Raw genomic sequence first — 23,484 nt, forward strand, 5'->3', positions numbered from 1 at the left:
AGAAACAAGGGTGAGAGGGTGGGAAAACAAAGGCAGCTTGGGATGGATGAAACAACCAACGTTGAGATCTTAGATTGAATCTTGCGGATGTTGAAATGGTCGGATCCACTAGAAGAGAAGCACACCGGTTGAAAAGGATTGCCATGACAGTCTCGATTATCCAAAAGGATTGGTCTTCACATCGAAGTATGAGAACACCGCTTAGGAAAAAGGTATGGAATCAACATTTGACTTCGAAGCAACTCGAATACCACAACTCAAAACAAAACAAGGGATTTGGCTTGCAAAATAAGCCGGAACAAACATATGATAGAGATTTCGTCTTAAGTTTCCGTGGTGGGGCCTACACGGGCTCGATCGTACAGCACCATCATGTACAAGGCAGTGCACATGACATACGAAGCGTCCCCGAGTCGGCATAGCCAAGGACTCTTTAAGACACAACGAGAACACTGTAAAACCAACCGTGAATAGGCGGACCACTAGACGTCGAACCCCAATTTCATATCATACATTTGTCGGAAAGATATCCTAAGATCTACTTGAATTCCCACTTATAAACTCCCGAAATTTTCCCAGTTATGCAATCAGGTGTTGGGGATACAGGGGAAGCATAATATCTCACCCAAACTAACAAATCCTACATCCAGCTGTATCCATCCTTCAACAGATAACCAAGAAACCTTCGGAAATCATCTACCTCAACCTTCGAAAAGCATCCGTTGTACGAGTTATGGCAATACTCCCGAACTCCCGCCCCAGTACTGGGTGGCATCGAGGTTATCTCACCAACAACTCCATAAATGAGATTTTCGATGTCGGCGAACTAAACTCAGGTATTCCAGAACTGCAACGATAAAATTGTGACGACAACACCTCGGAGCTCAACTCCCCGGGACACTGCCACAACCCCTAAATGACAGGAGGCACCAAGAACAATGTTCTCGTCACAAATCGATCGGAACGATTCCAAGATACCCCCATGATCCTAAATTTTTTTAGTGAAATTTGAGAAGAGAAGAGTCAAAACTCTACGTCAGGATGCCTTACCAGAGCGATGAAGGGACTGGGGAGTAAAAAGAATTCCTAAACTCTCCGATATATAATTCCTAAATGACTCAAAACATTTTTCTAGACTCAACGACGTCAGCTAATTCGATCAAACAGGGGGGATCCTAAGGTCGGGGCTGGATCTAATACCAACTTGTAACACCCTCGATGCGGCTATATCTCCCACGTGTCGAAGCACGACTTAGAGGCATAACCGCATTGAAAGCAATGTCGCAAGTGAGGTAATCTTCACACAACCCATGTAATACATAAGGGAAAAAGATACATAGTTGGCTTACAATCGCCACTTCACACGATACATGAATAAAGCATTACATCATCCAAATACAATCAAGGTCCGACTACGGAACCAAAATAAAAGAAGAACCCCAAATGCGACACGGTCCCCGATCGACCCCAACTGGGCTCCACTACTGATCAACTAGAACGAAACAACACAAAGGACAAGATCTTCATCGAGCTCCTCCTGAGCTTGGTTGCGTCATCTACACGGACTCATCGGCACCTGCAAGCTGGTTTTGGAAGTATCTGTGAGCCACGGGGACTCAGCAATCTCGCACCCTCGCGATCAAGACTATTTAAACTTATGGGTAAGGTAAAGGTATGAAGTGGAACTGTAGCAAGCGACTAGCATATATGGTGGCTAACATACGCAAATGAGACCGAGAAGAGAAGGCAAAGCATGATCGAGAAACTATGATCAAGAAGTGATCCTAGAACAACCTACGTCAAGCATAACTCCAACACCGTGTTCACTTCCCGGACTCCGCCGAGAAGAGACCATCATGGTTACACACGCGGTTGATGCATTTTAATTGAAGTCAACTTCAGGTTTTCTACAACCAAACGTTAACAAATTCCCATCTGCCCATAACCACGGGCACGGCTTTCGAAAGTTCAAATCCCTGCAGAGGTGTTCCAACTTAGCCCATCACAAGCTCTCACGGTCAACGAAGGATATTCCTTCTAGCGGGAAGACCCGATCAGACTCGGAATCCCGGTTACAAGACATTTCGACAGTGGTAAAACAAGTCCAGCAACACCGCCCGAATGTGCCGACAAATCCCGATAGGAGTTGCACATATCTTGTTCTCAGGGCACACTCAGATGAGACTAGCTACGAGTAAAACCAAACCTCAAGTTGCCCCGAGGTGGCCCCGCAGGCAGCTCAGTTCGGACCAACACTGAGAGGAGCACTGGCCCGGGGGGGTTAAAATAAAGATGACCCTCAGGAGCGCGACTCCCAAGGGAAAAGAAAAGGCTAGGTGGCGAATGGTAGAACCAATGTTAGGCATTGCTGGAGGAGTTTTATTCAAGGCGAACTGTCAAGGGGTTCCCATTATTACCCAACCGCGTAAGGAACGCAAAATCCGGGAACATAACACCGATATGACGGAAACTAGGGCGGCAAGAGTGGAACAAAACACCAGGCATAAGGCCGAGCCTTCCACCCTTTACCAAGTATATAGATGCATTAATTAAATAAGATATATTGTGATATCCCAACAAGTAAACATGTTCCAACAAGGAACAACATCTCCATGTTCCAACAAGGAACAAACTTCAATCTTCACCTCCAACTAACAACGCTATAAGAGGGGCTGAGCAAAGCGGTAACATAGCCAAACAACGGTTTGCTAGGACAAGGTGGGTTAGAGGCTTGGTTCAACAATATGGGAGGCATGATAAGCAAGTGGTAGGTATCGCGGCATAGGCATAGCAAAAGAGCGAACGAACAGCAAGCAAAGATAGAAGTGATTTCGAGGGTATGGTCATCTTGCCTGAAATCCCACAAGGAAGAAGAACGAGTCCATGAAGAAGACAAACGGACATAGACAAACGGGTCCTCACAAACGCGACGTTGCTGGAACCAACCCGAAGAAGCAAACACCGGAAAGAAGCACACAACATAGTAAACAACCAACACATGAATAAGGTATGATATGCGGGATGCGGTATGTGATGCATATGCATGATTTGGAAAGGAATGATTGGACCTGGCCTCAAATTGGAAATCCAAGAGTGCCACTGGAAAGGTGAGGTGATTTCGGTTGAAATCGTATAAAGAACACCGGAATCGGAGGCACGATTTGGAAAAGGCAAGCAAAACAAATATGGCACCGGTCTGCGATAAACAGCAAGTAGCCATCTAAATGCATCAAGTCAAATATACTACAACACTCAAACATGGCAACAAAATACATGGCAGGGATCCACTCATGAATCTTGACAAAAGATGAACACTGAGCTATGGCCAAATCATCCATTAACAGGTTCAAACAAGCATGGCAAAAGTGCAATTGATAAACAGGTTTCAGACTTAGTGAAATTAACACTAGTCTGGAATTTCAGATCAGGTAGCACACTTTGAAGCAATAATACTATATGCTACAGGAACTTAACATGGAAAAGCAAGGCATGTCATGGAGCTACTCAAAGAGCTTAACAAAAGTCCCTTAGTGACCTTGAGCCAAAATGGATCAGAAAATACAATTGCAAGCATGTGAACATGGCAAAAACATAATCAGATTACAGACTTAGTGAAAAACTGGAACATGCAAATCTGTAAACAAGTAGGCATGTTCACGAGTTCGATGCACTCACTATAGAGCAAGGCATGACAAACTAAGCATACACCCGTCAAGAATACACCTTATATTAGCTAGACATGGCAAGAACAACAACATAGCATGCACGGAACAACTACAACATCCTCGGCAAAATCGCTAACAAGGAGATAATCTGCCCAGATTCACGAAATAGCAAAAGTAGAGCTCGATTGACTCAAGCTAGGGTACTCCATAATTGCAAACAAAGACATGGATGTATAGAGCACTACAAGATTAACAAAACATCCTTACTGATCATCCTCAAAAGAGGCACGGATGACTAGGAAACAACATGAACATATGGCATATTGATAAAAAAAAGATCAAGGACTTGGAGAAATTCTAAGTCCCTGAAACAGCATTAACGAACGCACCACTTGGCAAGCTTGTGCTAGTCACCACACAAATCACAAAAATACATGGATGGCACCTCTGTAAAGATGGAAAAGTATATAACAAAACACATGTAGAGCTCATGAGCATATCATGCACACATTAATCATGGCAAAAATGACAAATAGCTATTTGGTGCAGCAGATCTGACAATTTACTCAAATAGCACTCTTCCAACAGCATTTCGGGCATCAAGATGAGCTCAAATGAAAATGATGCAATGAGATGAAATGATGTACGCTCTGAGGCGAACATTTTGATATGCTATACACGCAAAACGGAGCTACGGATGCAAAGTTACGACATGATGAACATGGGCATTTGAAACTGGAAATCTCGGGGACTTAGTAGAAATTATAACCTCGAGGCAAAAGTCAACTCCGACCGGGACGATGTGGTGTAGGGACGAGGCGGAACGCGTTTGGTTCATCTCCCGGTGGATCTCATCCACCGGGGCAGATCTGGCCGGGATGGGGTCCGGCGAGGCAACTCCGGCGAGAGGCGGCTCGCCAGCATGACGAGGCAGGGCGCCGGACGCAGCGGCACGGCTACCGGAGCACGGGGCAGCGCCGGCGACGAGGTCCGCGACGGCAGGGCAAACGAGGCGAGGCGCGGCGGATCCGGCAATCGGCGGGCGACGCCGGCGACGAGGATGACGATGGCGGCGGGCGGCGGACGCCGGCGAAGGCGCGTGGTGGCCGGCGCGGGCTCCTGGAGCCAAGGGGCGGTGCGGGAGAGAGGAAAACGGGTGGCGGCGATTCAGGCCGGGAGGGCCCGATCTGGGTTCCTCGGCCCGCGGCGTGGCACGTTGACCGGCGACGGGGTTGGGCGACGTGGCAGGCGGGGATTGGTCCGGCACGGCGCGCGGACATGTCCGACGACGAGGGAGATTTGTCCGGGCGCGAGGAGGACGAAGCTAGGGTTAGATCTGCGCGAGAATTTCGGAGGGAGACACATATTTATAGGTAGAGGGAGCTAGGAGAGTCCAAATGAGGTGCGGTTTTCGGCCACACGATCGTGATCGAACGCTCTAGATGACGGAGGAGGTTTAGGTGGGTTTTGGGCCAAATTGGAAGGGTGTTGGGCTGCAACACACACGAGGCCTTCTCGGCCCCTTGGTTAACCGTTGGAGCATCAAACGAAGTCCAAATGGTACGAAACATGACATGCGGTCTACCGGTAGTAAACCAAGGCCGCTTGGCAAGTCTCGGTCCAATCTAGAAATGTTTAACCCCCACACACGAAAGGAAGGTAGAAAGGACCACCGGAGGAGATAGGAGCGCCGGAATGCAAAACGGACAACGGGGAAAATGCTCGGATGCATGAGACGAACACGTATGCAAATGAAATGCACATGATGACATGATATGCAATGCATGACACGCAAGCAATGACAAGGCAACAACAACGAATAACTGGAGGACACCTGGCACATCGGTCTCGGGGCGTTACACGCTTGCTCTCCGCTACACATGGTGGAATGTGATGAGCTTTGAAGTCTCGGCGGAAATCATCCCAGGTAATCACACGACCTCCTCTAGAATCTCTGTATTGTTGATACCACTCAGCAGCTTGGTCCTTGAGTTGAAACAAAGCAAACTTGACAAAGTCCTCAGGTCTGACATTGCTACATTCAAAATGCTTGCAAATGTCCACGAGCCAGTAGTCGGCGTTTGTGGCCTCAACACAGTTGATGAAGGACTTCGGCTGGTTTGCAAGGAACTAGTTGAGGGTAGCAAACTGAGGCTGATTGTTGCCTTGGCCTTGATTTCCTTGGTTGCCTTGCCCTTGGTTGCGCTCTTGCAAGAGTTGCAAAAGCATCTAAGTGTTGGCGTTGGTGGCTGCCATGACAGCTTGCCATGCCTCCGGAGGTGGAGGTGGTGGCGGAGGGTTCGACTGATCCCCATCATTGCGGTCCGGATTCTGGCGCGTTGGAGGAGCCATGCTGAAGAGGGTGACATCCGTTAGAATTTTTGAAAGACAGATATTCAAGCTGAATCAATGGATCAAAATTGCAACATAAAGTCTCATAATAAACATTCGAACAAGGATGAACGAATGAATTCCAAAGTAAATCATCACATGTCCATAAGGTTGAGAAGCCACTTAGATAAAGGTAGATGAATAAAGCAACAAGGTACGAATATAAACAAATAAGTGGTAAGGATCGCCCAATCACAAACCAAATATCTGCGGGAAGAAATACTAGAGCTACTTGAATTCTCACCTATAAAACTCCCAAAACTTTCTGGTTATGCAATCAGGTGTTGGGGATACAGGAGAAGCATAATATCTCACCCAAACTAGCAATTCCTACATCCAGTTGTATCCATCCTTCAACACATAACCAAGAAACCTTCGGAAATCATGTACCTCAACCTTCGAAAAGCATCCGTTATACGAGTTATGGCAATACTCCCTAACTCCTGCCCCAGTACTGGGTGGCGTCGAGGTTATCTCACCAACAACTGCATAAAAGAAATTTTTGATGTCGGCGAACTCAGGTATTCCAGAACTACAACGATAAAATTGTGACAACAACACCTCGGAGCTCAACTCCCCGGGACACTGCCACAACCCCTAAATGTCAGGAGGCACCAAGAACAATGTTCTTGTCACAAAACTATCGGAGTGATTCCAAGATACCCGCGTGATCCTAAAATTTGTTCGTGAAATTTAAGGAGAGAAGAGTCAAAACTTCTACGTCAGGAGGCCTCACCAGAGCGACGAAGGGACTGAGGAGTAAAAATAATCCCACTCTCCTATATATATAATCCTAAAACTCAAAACATTTTGTTCTAGACTCAACAACGTCAGTGATTTGATCAAGCAGGGGGCTCCTAAGTCGGGGATGGCTCTGATTACCAACTTGTAACACCCACAATGCGGCTATATCTCCCACGTGTCGGGGCACGACTTAGAGGCATAGCCTCATGGTAGGCTTGTCGCAAGAGGGGTAATCTTTACACATCCCATGTACTGAATAAGAAAGGGATAAAGAGTCGGCTTACAATCACCACTTCACACAATACATAAATAACTCATACATCATCCAAAGTACAATCAAAGGTCCGACTACGGAACCAAAATAAAGAAAGACAACCCCTAATGCTAGATCCCCGATCGTCCCAAGTGGGCTCCTCTACTAATCATCAGGAAAAGAAACATAGTAACGGCCCGAATCCTCATCGAACTCCCACTTGAGTTCGGTATCGTCACCTGCACTGGTATCCTCGACACCTGCAACTGCTTGGAAGTATCCATGAGTCACGAGGACTCAACAATCTCACACCCGCGATATCAAGACTATTTAAGCTTAAGGGTAGGAAAGAGTAGTGAGGTGGAGCTGCAGCAAGCACTAAGCATATATGGTGGCTAACATACGCAAATGAGAGCGAGAAGAGAAGCAACACACGGTCGAGAAACTATAAGTGATCAAGAAGTGATCCTGAAGCTACTTACGTTCGAGCATAACACGAGACCTTATTCTCTTCCCGGACTCCGCCGAAAAGAGACTATCACGGCTACACACATGGTTGATTCATTTTAATTAAGTTAAGTGTCAAGTTCTCTACAACCAGATATTAACAAATTCCCATCTGCCACATAACTGCGGGCATGGCTCTCGAAAGTTTATACCCTGCAGGGGTGTCCCAACTTAGCCCATCACAAGCTCTCACGGTCAACGAAGGATATTCCTTCTCCCGGAAAGACCCGATCAATCTCGGAATCCCGATTACAAGACATTTCGACAATGGTAAAACAAGACCAGCAAAGCCGTCCGATGTGCCGACAAATCCCGATATGAGTCGCACGGTTCTCGTTTCAGGGCACACCGGATGAGAACTCCTTACAACTAAAACCAACCCTCGAGTTTCCCCGAGGTGGCGCTGCAAAGGACTCTAGTTCGGACCAACACTCAGAGGAGCACTGGCCCGGGGGGGTTTAAAGTAAAGATGACCCTTGAGTCTGCAGAACCCAAGGGAAAGGTATATGGTGGTAGGTAGGCAAATGGTAAAACCAAGGTTGGGCCTTGCTGGAGGAGTTTTATTCAAAGCAAACTGTCAAGGGGTTCCCATAACACCCAACCACGTAAGGAACGCAAAATCAAGGAACATAACACCAGTATGATGAAAACTAGGACGACAAGAGTGGAACAAAACACCAGGCATAAGGCCGAGCCTTCCACCCTTTACCAAGTATATAGATGCATTAAAGATTTAAAGTAAATAAGATATAATAATGATATCCCAACAATATCCATGTTCCAACATGGAACAAACTTCATCTTCACCTGCAACTAGCAACGCTATAAGAGGGGCTCAGAAAAAGCGGTAACATAGCCAAACAACGGTTTGCTAGGAAAAGTGGGTTAGAGGCTTGACATGGCAATATGGGAGGCATGATATAGCAAGTGGTAGGTAGCGCGGCATAGCAATAGAGCGAGTAACTAGCAAAGCAAATATAGAAGTGATCTCGAGGGTATGGTCATCTTGCCTGCAAAGTTCTCAGAGTTGCCGAAAGCTTGATCATCGTAAGCGTGCTCAACAGATTCCTCGCTCACGTACTCGTCTCCCAGCTCTACCCAAAGCAAGAACACAAGCAATGTAACAACAATCAATCATGGTGCAATGCACAAGCAACATGATGCAATACATGGCATGATATGCACGATGTGATATGCAATGCATATGCGTGCTTCGGAAGGGAAAGAATGATCAAGGCATCAACTTGGCAAACCAAGTGTGCTGCTGGAAAGATGAGATGATTTCGGTTGAAATCAATATAGAGATCACCGGAAACGGATGCACGGTTTGCAAATGGCAAGCAAAACAGGAATGATGCTATTCTGCGATTAACAGCATGATGCCACTTAGAATGCAACAAGAAACTAAGCTACTGCACTCCAACATAGCAAAAAAACATATGACAGTGATGTACAAGAGATGCTTGACAAAACATGAACACTGAGCTACGGCTAAATCACACCAGAACAGGTTCAAACAAGCATGGCAAAAGTGCAAAAGATAACAGCATCACAGGCTTAGTGAAAATACGAACATGTCAAAAACAACATCAGCAAGCAATGTTTAGAGCAAGCAAACAATATGCTACAGGAACATATCATAGCAAACAAAGCCATGGCATGATTCTACTAAAAGCATAGAGATCAAAAGTCCCTTACTGAACATGAGCCAAAAAGGCACAGAAGTTATGATGGCATCATGTAAACATAGCATGTTTTATTAACAGTTTCAGACTTAGCAGGAAAACAGAGCATGCCATAAACATAATTATGCAGGCAACTTTGCGAGTTCATGCCACTCACCACAAAGCATTGCATGACAAAACAAGCATAGCAACAGCAAGATGACATGCTCATGAAGCTAACCATGGCAATAGCAAGTTTATAGGATTCATGGATCACTAGTAACAACCATGGAAATATTGATTAACATGTTAACATTCTGCCAGGAATATTTTATTGCAAAAGTAGAGCAAGAAAATGGCATGCTAGAGCACTCCATAATTGCAAACAGGGGCATGGATGGATAGAGAATAACCACATGTTCAAAATATACTTACTGAAGCAACTCAAAATAAGCATGGATCTCACTGTAGCATCAAGTTTACATGGCATCAAAATAATAGTAGGAAAAGGACTTAGCAAAATCCTAAGTCCCTGAAAACAGCAACACTGCGGAGGCTACTTTGCATGCTTGTGCTAGTCACCACATAGCTCACAAAAATACAAGACAAGCACCCCTGTAAATATGGCATAATGTAGTTCAAAACACATGTAGACCTCATACTCATATGATGCACACATCAAATGAGTCAAACATGACAAAACCTTATAATCTGATAAGTACCAGCTCCTAACATTTTATAGAACTCTTGCATCAATGAGAATGGCACAATAACAGACAGCAACATGCATGTAAATGTTTCTACCATGGACAGCTCAACGGGACAAACAATTTGATATATCATATGCATGATTTTGAGCAACAAGCACGGAGATACGACATGATGAACAGGGGCTTAAAATATCACAGAAAAGGACTTAGTGGAAATATCACCTCCGAAATCCTAGATCTAGGGTTCGTGCACGCGAACTGAGGTTGACCGGGGAGCTCGCCGAGTGGAGAGGTTAGTCGCCGGAGTGGATCGGGGCGGCGGTGGCCGGACGCGGCGAGACGGCAGCGAGGAGCTGCAGGCGGCGGGGCGGCGGAGCCCTTCGGCGGGCGGCGGCGGAGCTCGGCATGGGGGCGACGGCGACCGGGCCGCGGGGGCCGGCAACGGGCTTCGGCGGCGTGCGGGACAGGCGGCAGTGACGGCAACACGTGGCAGCTCCTGGTTGGTGCGGGTGCGGCGGCGGACGCGTCCGGCGCGGCGGGAGATGGTGGATCCAGGGTTTCGCCGGAATTTTTGGAGGAGGAGGCCTTTTATAGGTAGAGGGGGTTTGGAGTGTCCAAATGAGGTGTAGTTTTCGCCCACACGATCGTGATCCGACAACGGAGGACATGGAGATGGTTTATATGGGTTATTGGGCCGTTTTGAAGGGGTGTTGGGCTGCAACACAAAAGGGGCCTTTGCGGTTACTCAGTTAACCGTTGGAGCATCAAACGACCTCCAAATGGAACGAAATTTGACAGGCGGTCTACCGGTGGTGTACCAAGGCCACTTGGAAAATCTCGGTCCACTCCGAGAACGTTTAACACCCTCTCACTGAAAGAGACAAGAGGGGTGCGCCGGTGCATGTGGGAGTGTCGGATTGCAAAACGGACAACGGAGAAAATGCTCGGATGCATGAGACGAACACGAATGCAAATGCGATGCACATGATGACGTGATATGAAATGCATGACATGAACAAAATGCAAAATGAAGACAAAAACCCAACCACGAAGGGAATCTCATAACTTAAAGCCGAAAATGGCAAGAGTAGGAGTTACAAATATGGCAAGTTACATCCGGGGTGTTACAACTCCCGTCCAGGAGTGGCGCTCGATGGGGGGTGGCTCCGGCTCGGGCTCCGGTTGCGGCTTGATAGGGGACGGCGGGGCCACCGGTGGCACCACGCTGTCGCCCGCCGCGGAGAGGGCAAGTGCCTGCGCCATTGCCGCCTCGTACCGAGTCTCCTCTTCCGGCCTCTGTCGCCTCCGCCCTGCACCGCTCGTCCTCCTCGCTCTCCTGGTAGACGACCGCAAGGGCCGCCTGGTAGGCATCCTCCGCCTCCAGGTCTTCCTCGCGAACGACGAGCGTCGGCGGCGGCGAGCTCCAGTCGACCTTTCGCACGCCCCGTCGCCTCGCCTCCTCGTGCTCGAAGGCAAACCACCTCGCCCAGTTGGGCGAGTCGGATGCATAGGCGGCCTTGCGGCGCTGCTCGGGCGTCAGCAGCGCTCGCCGGTGCCGCACCTCCTCCGCGTGAGCCCGAGCCGTTCGCGGTGCTGCCGGCACTGGGATCCTATCTGGAACCAGATGCCGGTCGTGCGGCAGGGTCACGTCGGGATACGGCAGAGGATGGCGGTGCTGCCAGTGCCACTCCGCCTGGTGCACTGGCACGTTCACGCGCTGCCTTTGTCGGCGAGGCGCCGGCGCCGGCGGAGGCGGGAGGAACTCTGAGGGGAAAGGGGTGGCGGGGGCCTTGCCCTTGGCCTTGCTGCCGCTGGCGCCGGAGAAGAGGCCCATCTCACTGTGGTTGTGGTGGCTAGGGTTTGCCGGCGACGAGGGAGCAGAGGTTGACAGATGTGGACGGTGAGTTTGGATGAGGACGGCCCAGCCGCATGGTCGGCTTAAAAAAAGGACGAGCGTCGTTGGTGACGCGTGGGCCCGTTGTCATAAATTAAGCTGACCGCGTGGGCAGCGGGTAGTTGGATGGCCGCCATGTGGGGACGTGGCGGACAGTGAGAAGGCGCGGGAAGCGTCCATTCGGCGTCCGCGCCGACGCATTTGGGGCACAAATTTGAGCCGCAAATACGTCGGCGCGGATGCGACACGGACGTGATTTGGGTTTGGATCGGCGCGTTGGGCCGCCACTTTTGTCCGCGCCGATCCGAACGGATGCAGGCGGACGAAATGGGTCGGCCCTTTGGAGTTGCTCTAACTTGCTGGCTCTCGACGCCTTTGGTGTTTGCTCTGATACACGCTACCGTGAGATCCCTGATGAAGCTACGGCGGTAGTTCAAAAACTGTGAAACCATGCATAGTGAAATGCATGTGCTCAAGTAGCAAACCGCTAGACACTATCAAGTGAACCGCTTCTAAAACTTAGTATTGGTTTCTTTTCTGAAAAAAAAACATTGTTCCCGGTGCGAATGGGTGAACTTATGGCTGCACATATTTTTGTTTAGTTCTTTTACATAGAATGTGAACTTCTATTTTGTATTTAATTACATAGAATGTTGTTGTTGGTGAGACAAACATCTTTGGGGCCTGGGGGTCATGATGGCAGGAAAGGCATCATGTTGTTGCAAGTGAGACTAACATCTCTGGGGCCTCATGATGGTGGAGGATGTGGATGCACGCCGGCAATGGAGGAGAGCAATACTAGGGGTGCGCGGTGCGTAGGAGGTACTCGGCCTTGAGGGAGGATCACAACTATCGACTTCGGGGAAGATCATGTGGGAGGAGACGACCAACGGTTGGAAGAAATGCAGTAGCGCAGGAGGAGAGGATCCATGGTGAGGAAGAACTCAATGGCCCACAAGAAAGCGTGTGGAGTCCCAGGAGGTTGCAACCTAGGGTGGAAGAGGCATGCAACAATCGGCGGGAAGGAGAGATCATCACAACCATATATCAATCGATCATTGTAAACAAATGTATATAACACTAAGAATTATTCTCATACTCTCAATAGCTTGTGTTTAAAGAATGATGGATTTGACACAAGATAAAGTAAAAGGATAAGACCTTCGATAAGGGAAGTAGGGATTGCCATGTGCTTAGTTTCCATGATCTAACTATGAAAACGCAGTGGAACATGTAAGTTATCCCCCTGCTAACCTCGGTCAAGCAACAGTGGAATATTATATTAATAATTTTACTAGTGTCCCAATAGTTCTAGTGAGCATGCCAATATCACTACACTTGCTACGTCCAAGGAGTTATGACCAGATATTGTAGTTGAAATTGTTTATTATTTTTAGAGTAATAAGTAAATGGAAATAATAGGTGCATATTTAAGAAACTGGACCGGAATTGAGGTTCACTATTAGCATCTCTCATAATTACGATGACACTTGCTGTTTTTTGTTGCTTGGTTTTGGAATTTGCAGAAATAAAAATATCAGAGCCCCGAAAATTTAATGAAAAAATGATGCAAAGTTTCAAGACAAAAGATCCACTGGACTAGAAGGCCACCTGGAGGTGGGCCCCACAACCTCCATGTGGCTCGTACATGCGGCCAAAGGCTGGGGCACGTGGGCCCCCTGGATCTTATCTCCATCACTTCTCACAGTTGGCTCTATGTATGCTCAAAAACATCATGCATATTTTTACCCTAATTTTTTCCGTCATCGCCACTTCCAGTTCCCAGGCGATATTCTTTTTAGCCCTTTTTCGACATCCTTTCAGGGCGGGGAGGGGGGTGGAGGGGATTGATCTTCATCAACCTCTCCATCATCCTGTGTTGCTCCTACGATGATGCATGAGTAGAGTCCACCCCCGGGGACTATGTTCTCTCTCTCTCTCGGTCATGCGAGCTTTTGATGATGATTGTGACCATAGGCTTTGTTAATGGAGTTGAATTATGTGATGTATCCCCTCATATTATCTTTGTAGTGGATTGGATCTTGCTTTTGCTATGAGTTTTTTTATGTTAGATTAAATCTTTTGGCAATCAATGAGGTCATGATGCATGTCTAGGATAATTTTTGGAGATATCCGTAGTGACAACGGGGTGACTCTGTGGATTAGATTAGAATGGGAAATATCATGAGGTGATTTTTTAGTATAATTTTTGGGGCTGCTTGTAGTGATATTGGGGCTACCTTGTAGATCAAGATTAGAAAGACAAACTTAGAGGTGTGCTTAGCCATGCCTACACTATAACATCTCACTTTGATCCAATAAAAAGAGGAACTTTGGAGTGATTGTTTACCGCACCTTTTGAAGTTATATCATGTTGTTTAACTATGTTGATGATGTTGAGAGTTGGCACTAGTGAAAGTATGAACCCTAGGTATTGTTTGGAAGCAATGTAACTCTGTCTTATTCACTTTTATGACATGTTACCTTGTTGTCCATATTTATTCCGAAAATACAAAATTATTATTACAATCCAAACTGTCAATCTATCATTCAAATTATCAAGCTCTCCACTAAATTAGTGCACCTATACAATTAACAACTATAGGTGTGTTGGGGACACAAGAGATTACTTGTATCTTAATTGCATAGTTTATGAGAGAGAGTACATTCAACCAACGCCACATTTACACCCCATGTTTGTCACTGATTTGAGACATATATTACTTTTGAGATACTTTGTTGTTTAAAATATACAAAGTCCATCTTACATAGTGCCTTGTTTATATGGTGGTGAGATCGCATATAAACCGCAAATGTAGAATATTGAGATGCATCTTTTGCATTGCCTTTAGACTATGCTAAATCTATAAGGAATACAACCACTTCGTCACAAAATAGTAAATTTCTTTGAACACTTGCTACTACTTTCTTCACACCATGGCACACTCACTCTCTTTAGTTGCAATCTTTACTTTTTATCACCTAAATCACCTCTTCCAAACAACTTATATCTTTTAACTTGACACTTTGTATAGTATACTTTTAAAGTGCATAGAAGGTTGTGTAAGTGACATACATAACTTGACATAACATGAAGCCAACCTATTTTCTCCTATGGGGTTCTAAGCTCGAAACTTCCACATCCATAGTTGGAAAATGCTACAATTATGCCTTGCACTTGGGGACAGTGCAATCCAATTTACATCCACTCCATGTTACTACAATATATTACTCACATGCATGTCGATGCGGTGAGGGAGAAATTAGTCATGTTGTCGATGATGACATAATACTTCATCCGAATATGGAACCAACCTCCAAAAATTCACTGAAACGAAGATTGGCAAAGGCAGTGGCTTTGCGGGTCATGAATTCTTTTGCGAATAATCTCCTAAGCATTTTATGTCGTGAGGGGTATATAGTCAGAAGGAAGAAGCTAGGCGCATGTGGGCTCCACATGCCTGGTGGTGGGCTATATCATCTGGTATGTTACTGCAAATCTATTTTTGTATGACCCCCCAAATGAATTTAAATATGCACATGAAAACACCAGTTTGTAATTCTGTTGAAAGAGGCTTTTGTAGCGGTAATTATTACTCAATGCGGCGGGATTTGATAAGAAACAAGAAGCAAATTGATCAAAAGACAAAAAAAGTAAATGTGTTTTGGATGTATCAAGACCCAATTGGCGTCTACAACAATAGAAGTGTCTAGCACACATCAAAGGGAAACAAAGATGCCCGTCAGTGGTGCTCAACTCCAATGACAGGTAAAAATGCACGCGTTAGTGTATTGGCTCCGCAAAGGGTCAATTTATAGTGGTGGTTCGATTTCCTGCTAATAATAAAAAAAAGAGAAATCATGAATTGTGTGGAGCACAAATGAAGAAAATAATGTGAGACCAATCAAAACTTGGATAATTGTTGTGGTGTGGACAATTAATATCTTTTTAAAATAATGAGTTTCCACTCCCAATTTCATTGCTAGAACGAAATTGATAAACAACATATGCAGTCGATGCGATTCAAACTCTTCGACCAACAACATCGCAAAATGGTTAAAGAAACGTTCCATTATAAAGTTATCAATGACCCAGGCTTACAACCACACCACCAACTACTCAAACTCACATAGCAAAAAGAACATTGCCACTTACATCCACCGCGGCATCCACCAACTAGTAAAGCACCCAAACTACACATTGACAACAAGTAACCAGAAAGCCTTCATCAATGAATATAAAGAAACATGGGAGACATCCATCCAGCTTGGAATGAAGGAGGCTACTCCAAGTTTACTCGCCGAAAAGATATGCATCTTCTTCAGCCAACGATCCTCAGCAGTAGCAGCCCAACCCTTCCTCCTACCGAAGATCGTAGACACAACCTGCAATGGTAGCTTTGCTCGTCTAACTTGAGGCTCGTGAAGTGCTCGGTTATGTAATCAAGTCCAAAAATGTAAGCCGCCTGAGCTATCACACTTCTTGGATCATAGGGAAAATTATTCTTAAAACATGCGTTATTCTGACATTTCTCACTCCCCTAAATCATTGTCGTAACCCCTACAACCACAAAACCTTTCATTTTATCAGGAAATTCATAATCCATACACACAATTCATCAACAGACCCCAAGTTCATATTTAAAGCCAAAGGAGCAATTAATCACCCCTAGGCATGTCTCGCCATCGGCAATGAATAAACAGATGATCAATGCTTCCACTAGCATCACATAACCTACACTTTTCATTACCAGTCCAACCATGTTTAAGTAGGTTATCCTTAATTCAAAATGTTATTCTTAAATATTAACCAAATTAAATAATTTTAATAAACAACAGTCTCGAGAAAGGAAACTTGACCTATAACGCTTTTGACATCAAGTACATTGATTCAATTGTAAATTTACCTGAGAAAATTAAGAATCAAGATACATTTATCCTTCTCATCTGAAAGCGACACATCAACACACAACTCATGCAATTGTTGCCAGGCTAGCTCCAGATCTGCTCTTAAATTTCCCCTAATCTTTATATTGTTCCAACCATTTCCAAAAACCATATCCATGGTAATGTTCAGACTGATATTAACATTACAAAGCTTAGAAAACCTTACACAAAGTGTTTTTTACTACTAATCTAGACATCCTCCCACACGTAGTGGTTGGAGTAGACTTCTCGGTCGCCATGCCGACATTGAAGTGGCACCGCCCACTCGTCTGGTCGCGTCGGTCTGGCCGTCATCAATGTAGTGGAGTCACGTCCACTCTGAAGCGGTGATGACCGGCATGAATACGTGGCAACCGATTCGTGCTGAGAGGTTTTTTTTTTTGCCAGAAGGATTTTTGGGTGGGACCGGGGTAGCGGACACGCGCGGCAGCGGTCTGGACGCCCGTAAAGCCCTCTGGTTGACCCGCAAAGTCCTCTGATTTGCAGAAAACAGATGTCCGGACCAATGCGCCGGACCGTTGGGGTGCGTTGGATGGCAAACAACGTTCGAACCGTTCGATCCGGATGATTACGGGCGGTTTGAGGGTCCGGGCTAGAGACGTCCTTGCATCATTTTGGCAGGGAGGTTTTCTATACGCAATCCGGGCGGGACCACAACTTATGTTTCAGCAGTAGGTGATCAGTGTCACGATCGAGGGACGGGGTTTAAGCTAGTACAGGCTACGCATGCCGTAGTTTTCCGGTAGCTGGTCGATCATGTCTTTGCATACGCGGAGCGCGATCGTGGCTGGGCAGCGGCGAGGAAAGCAGGCGTACGTACGTGCGGTTTAACGTCAGAATGGACTTTTGTCTACCCCTGCGACAAATAGAAACTCAGCTCGATCTTCCATTAGGATCTGGACATGGCCGAAGCACTCCTCGCAGGAACACATGCGCCAAATCCAAATGTACGTACGTTCACACATGACACATGCATCATGGGCATGCGTCTACATTACATACGGTGCTTACCTAAGGCCGGTGCTAACCCAAAGGTCGACCGATAGGTGAGTGCGTGACTTTGTCGCGCTGATTATTAAGGCTCAATGCTTCATGGAAATATATAGTTGGTTCACTTGTCGCTTTTATTTGTCTACTACGAAGCACATTGTTTGTTGAAAAGGGGAGTACCCCGGCCTCTGCATCACCAGACCCTAACTTATTTTTCTGCGAAGCACTTGTCTCTTAGACAGCTCTGTGCTGATATTTGTGAGTTGTAACTCAGGCCACGACTTGCGTGACTAATGTCGAATCTAATTAACTTGTCTTGTGCGTACGTAACCTTGGTTTCTTAGTTCTTACTATATAGACATGTGTAATTGTCAGCGTATACCTACGCCAACATCATGCAACTAAAGCACTACAAATACCCCTTGAAGGACTACTTAATTAGAGGACTGCTTATGATGATGATACACTAGCCCTAGTTGCCGATTAGCCTGTTTATTTTTCCTTTAAGTGTACCTCACTGTATTTTTTGTTCTATTTCACTTGTTCTGTGGTTGTGGGAGAGACTTGGTTTCGGTCGTGTACTCTTCTTCTATCTATTAATACACACGCATCCCTCTTGCATGGTTCGAAAAAAGATGATACAACGAGAGGACTTGGCTCCAAGCAGTGCAACTATATTAAAGGTTGTTGCATGTACTGAGTAAAAACGAACAGGACATTGCCAGAAAATCTTGGCATTGTTTCGGGTAATCAGCTGAAAAATCCCACGGACCTACACGAGCAATCCTGTGGGAGTTTTGCTTCGCGGCACCCCTTTAAAAGTTTGCATTAATCTTATAGTTACTTAAAAAGGCTACTATCATCTTAGCCTGCAGATCAAACATATTAAATAGATTGATTTGAATAAAAATATTATATTTATCCTTTTTCGTTGAAGGGGTACTATCTCCATCCAGTTTTATTGGGGCCTCCGTATTTTGTGCCTAATTTTGACTGTAGAATCAACTAACAAAATATAGGTTGTACTCCTACACCAAAAAACTTGTATTGTTGGATTTATATTCGAAAGATGTTTTCAATGATACTTGTGGTATATAACTTATTTTTTTTGGTAGTTAAGTCAAATGTCAAACTTTGATTCCCCGCAAAAACAAAATGTCAGAGTTTGATTCAAAATACAAGGGGACTAATAAACCCAGACGGAGCTAGTACCTTCTAATCTCCACCTTTAATCTGCATCAAATTCTGTGAACATTTCTGATGGTGGGAGGTATGTACCGAAGCAATGTGTCCCTGTGGTAATAAAGTTCTTGAAGATCCTGTGTCATGGGGTTGAAGACGACACCACAAATTGTTGGAGGGATCTTACTGTCATCAAATGTAAACAACTAGCGAAGTAGCAAACATATAATATACTACACTCTATGTTCCTAAATATAAGACGTTTTCAGTTCAATTTAAACTGTCAAAACGTTTTACATTTAGAAACAGATGTAGTACTTGTAAGTTGTGACCAAATTTCTGGAGAAGTGTGGACAAGGGAGGGGAAATGGCCACCTTATCTTGCTAACAAGTCAAGCCAAAGGAAGGGTAGAGAAAATCCTAGTACATTTTCCGTTAAATAGCTAGCTAGATCGCCTGCGCACCCAGCATTTCCTTGCGCTTCACCTCAATCAAAAAAGGAAAAAGGTACAGCGACACATACACAGAGAAAGGCAGCAGGAGAATATTATTAGAAATCAGCGTTGACTAGGACGTGCTAGTGCAGTCGTCTTAGTTCTTATTGGCACTTTCCAGAAAAAAAAAGGAGGGTGAATTTGAGAAGACCTTTCTGTTCTGCTGATAGATCATGTAATTTTCATTTCAGTTTGTTTTTGAGCAGTAGTTAATACTGTGAAATGGACGCAGAATGTTATTAATTTTCATTTTCATTTCAGTACTAGCATTTTGTTACCCAGTCGAACCAGCCATGCTCAAGATGTTGCGACCTTCGTGTGGGCGATAAGGTTATGATGGCTTTCATTATCTTAGAAATGCTCTATGTCAAACCCGAAAAAGGGAATAGAAATGCTCTACGTGTAACTAGGCGGAGTAAACACACTATGAACCATAACAGAAAACGGTGTGTATAACCCAATCTTCTACTTCATATACTGCATTTCATTTCGGGGTATATGTATAAAAACATCACCATTTTCCTTCATTTCATTATCCAGATTCCTTTCATCTCCGCACGCATGCATATGTCCTTCGGAAGAGCTGAGGAATCAAATCTAGACTTGCCGAAGGGTCGAATGACGAAAATGAACGACAAAATGAAAAGAAAAAGAATTCAGGGTGGTTATGCATGTCTTCACTTATTTTCTTGCTACCTCTCCCTCTAATTGTTCTAGTATGACCAACTAGGTGCACCGCCGATGAACTTTTGCTGGGCAGTAATTAACATATAAGCACGCAATCGCATACGGCATGGCAACTACTCATTCGTTATGATAAAGAATAAGATATTGGGATCGACGACGACGAGCCGCTTCGTTCAAGCCCATGTCTCCTGGTGATCGAACAGGGCGATCCTCTGGTACGCGTTGAAGGCGTCCTCGAACTCCCATGCCGACGTCGGCCCGGTGACCACGTCGACGTCCAGCCCCATCATGAACATCGGCTCCACCGGCCACTCCATGATCTGCGGCAGCCAGTCGTCCTCGAAACCACCGCCACCGCCTCTCGACGCCGCCGAGGCCGACGACGACGAGGAGGACGAGGACGACTCGGCTGGTGACGAAGCCGTGCCGCAGCTGCTGTCGAGCGGCGCCGCTTCGACGACGTCGCATGGCAGGATGATGTTGTCCAGAAGTTGCATCATGGTCGGCACCTCGTCGGGGCAGAACATGTCCTCTTCGGCGCCTGACTGGCTTCCTGTGGCTGCCGCCGCCGGCACCTTCTGCTCGGGCGAGTCGCCGCCGGTAGGCCGCTGCGGCTGCTGATGGGCAGCAGCAGCAGCAGCAGCAGCAGGCTGGAGGGGCTTGTGGGTGGCGGGGTCGATGCCCATCTTCCTCAGCTTCTTCTTGATGTGCGTGTTCCAGTGGTTCTTGATCTCGTTGTCGGTCCGGCCGGGCAGGTGGGAGGCGATCTTGGACCACCGGTTGCCGAGCTGCTCGTGCAGGTCGATCACCGTCTTCTCCTCCTCGTCGGAGAGCAGCCCGCGCTTGAGGTCCGGCCGGAGGTAGTTGGTCCACCGCAGCCGGCAGCTCTTCCCGCACCGGAGCAACCCTGTCCACACAAACGCAAGTCGCAACACGTCAAAACATTGGTCAATCAAAGAAAGGTCGTGAGCTGTGGGTCGTGGCATGCATGCATGTAATTAGTCAAGCTAACCGGCCGGCTAGCCGGCCGGCGAAGTAGCTAGCCAGGCGCATGTGCAGGCAGTGAGTGACCCACCGGCGAGCTTGGGGACGGCTCTCCAGCAGCATTGGCCGTTGCCGAGGAGGAAGCTGACGAGCTTCTGGTCCTCCTCCGCCGTCCACGGGCCTTTCTTCAGCCCCACCTTGTCGCAGCACGGCTGCCTCCCCATTGCCACGAGCTTCGTTCGCACACACAAAGATCACTTCACTCGCAAGGAAAAACCACCAAGCGACGTCGAGCCAACTAACCAGGCCCGTAGCAAAGAGCGGCGAACTTTTCTTTACTCTTCTCAGCTCTGTTTTGGTGGCACACCCTAGCTAGCAAATGGCGCTTTAGCTTTAGCTACATGGTGAGACGCCATTGCCACCTTCCTTTATAAAGGGGGAGGAGGGAGAAGAAGACAAAGGGGCCGCTGGCTAAAAGCTTAGCCGAGGCACCATCAACTGGCGACTAATTACTAGAAGTGGAAAAAAAATAGAACCGCAGTGCGGCTACCGCGTGTGCGCGCGGCGGATGGACCTTGGACCAGTAGTGGGGCTAGCCAAGGATGACGTGTCGTGGCGCCGCGGAGGCTGCCGCGTGGGGCCCTGGCGTCGGCGTCGCCGCTTTGCCGCGCTGCTGCTCATGGGTCCCTTTTGCTTGCGTTGCAAGTGCTGGCCTGCTAAGCTTTCAAGCTTTTATTTGGATCCTCGTTTGTTGCTCAATCAAGGGTTTTCAATGGTATTAGTTTTGGGGCATGTAATGTGTCCATTCCATTGAGTCATTATCATTTATTTAGCTTCTAAACTTGCTAATTACATTGGCCTTCATTGTATCAGAGTCCTTTATTTTGTACTAAAACCACGACAAGAATTGTGAAATGAAGGGAGTAGCTAAACTTGCAGTATGCAGCCACCTCGGACGCCGCAAATATTTGGAGGGCAAGAGAGGGGAATGGATAGGCATATGGTTTCTATGTGCTCGCCCTGATTTATGGTTAGCTTTTGGGCCACCGCATGATGAAAACTGGCACAAGCTTCTTTTCTCCTCCATTGAAAAGCAAATTTGAAATAGCGGCGCTAAGTTTCTCCGACTTCTATGCAATTTGGCGAAAGTTAACGGCCCTTTGACGGTCATAGCTGCAATAGCAGTTGATATCACTTGGCTATAGCAAAAGTTCATCAAAAGTGCTACAGCGCGAGTTGTAGCCCACTTTTTTTCTTCATGATTTTTTAAATAATATGGTGGTTGCATTTTTTAGTTGCTATGATTTAATCACTAGCATGCTGGTAATTGGAAAGTCTACTAAAGAAATGCTTCGATGCAACTTCAAAAGGTAGAAATAGATAAGGATACATGGAGTGAGAGATACAATATAAATATTTGCAATACAACTTCCGGTTTGTGACTTGGCTTAGATTTATATTAATACATATGATACAATTTCATCTTATAAAGAATAAACGATTCCCATGTTCTAATTGATACTTCCATAATATATCCTATGAACTTTTAGACATGTGCCACGGATTTCCTGCACGAGGCCTATGGCTTTATCGTTGTCGAGTGATCCCCGTAAGGCGCATAATATATGTACCTGTGCACTTTGGGTTCATGTTCAAATGATGTTTGTAAAGGTACGAAACATGACGGTGTTGGCTTGACAAGTAGGGCGGTAGAACAATGTGATTTCGGTTTGGTGGTTCTCTTGAAACTAGATATTTATCTTTGAGGTGCAAACTCAAGATCTAGTCAGTGTTGCTTATAGATGGAAATGGTGATGGTGATGTGCGTATATAGGTTGTTCTCTAGTTGAATCATTGTCCATAGATTTCTCGGGCCTACACTTCGGGGAGAAAACACATAGTTTGGCCTTTAGAGGTTGGAACGGGCAATGGTGTCACATGTTTTTTTTTTTGACGAAAAGGCAGGGCCACTGCTTTTCATTGCGAGTAGGAGAAATAAACAGTTACAAAAGTAAGATTAGAGAAGGGGGGAATGAGTTTAGAGATACAACAGAAATACATCAGTCTGGCTCTAGGGGTCGCTCTACAAGAGCCATTGCACGCTTTCGTCCAGCATCTACCCAGTCCTTCGCTTCTAGTTGAATCTTCTGGAACACTTGTGTGGGGCGGCAAGAACTATTTCTGAAGGTTCTATCATTTCTTTCTTTGCAGAGGTTCCACCATACCAGTGCCAAAATTGATCTCCAAGATTTCGCTTTTTCCTTTCCCATGGAAGAATTTGTACGATGCCACCAGCTTACAAGGGAATCATCATCGGTTGCTGCCCAATTAGAGCTCATATTCAGCTTGCAGAGTGTCATGTGCCATACTTC

General features: G+C 46.2%; 1 protein-coding gene across 1 annotated transcript; it reads right to left on the reverse strand.

The window, feature by feature from the left end:
• Positions 1–19,914: 19,914 nt before the first annotated feature.
• On the reverse strand, positions 19,915–21,496 carry LOC119301520 (transcription factor MYB20-like). The gene is made up of 2 exons (XM_037578500.1): positions 21,204–21,496; positions 19,915–21,035 (listed from the first exon to the last, which is right to left on the reverse strand). The coding sequence occupies exons 1-2, from the start codon at positions 21,334–21,336 to the stop codon at positions 20,302–20,304; spliced, it is 867 nt and encodes a 288-aa protein (XP_037434397.1). The 5' UTR covers positions 21,337–21,496; the 3' UTR covers positions 19,915–20,301.
• Positions 21,497–23,484: the final 1,988 nt, after the last annotated feature.

This window comes from Triticum dicoccoides, chromosome 5A, assembly GCF_002162155.2.
Source record: "Triticum dicoccoides isolate Atlit2015 ecotype Zavitan chromosome 5A, WEW_v2.0, whole genome shotgun sequence".
Lineage (NCBI taxonomy): Eukaryota > Viridiplantae > Streptophyta > Magnoliopsida > Poales > Poaceae > Triticum > Triticum dicoccoides.

Bases quoted from the DNA above. Each gene is read 5' to 3' on its own strand.
- LOC119301520 (XM_037578500.1), bottom strand. From the start codon at position 21,336: ATGGGGAGGCAGCCGTGCTGCGACAAGGTGGGGCTGAAGAAAGGCCCG. The intron at 21,036-21,203 runs GTGGGTCACTCA...TTGTGTGGACAG, and splicing joins AGCCGTCCCCAAGCTCGCCG to GGTTGCTCCGGTGCGGGAAG.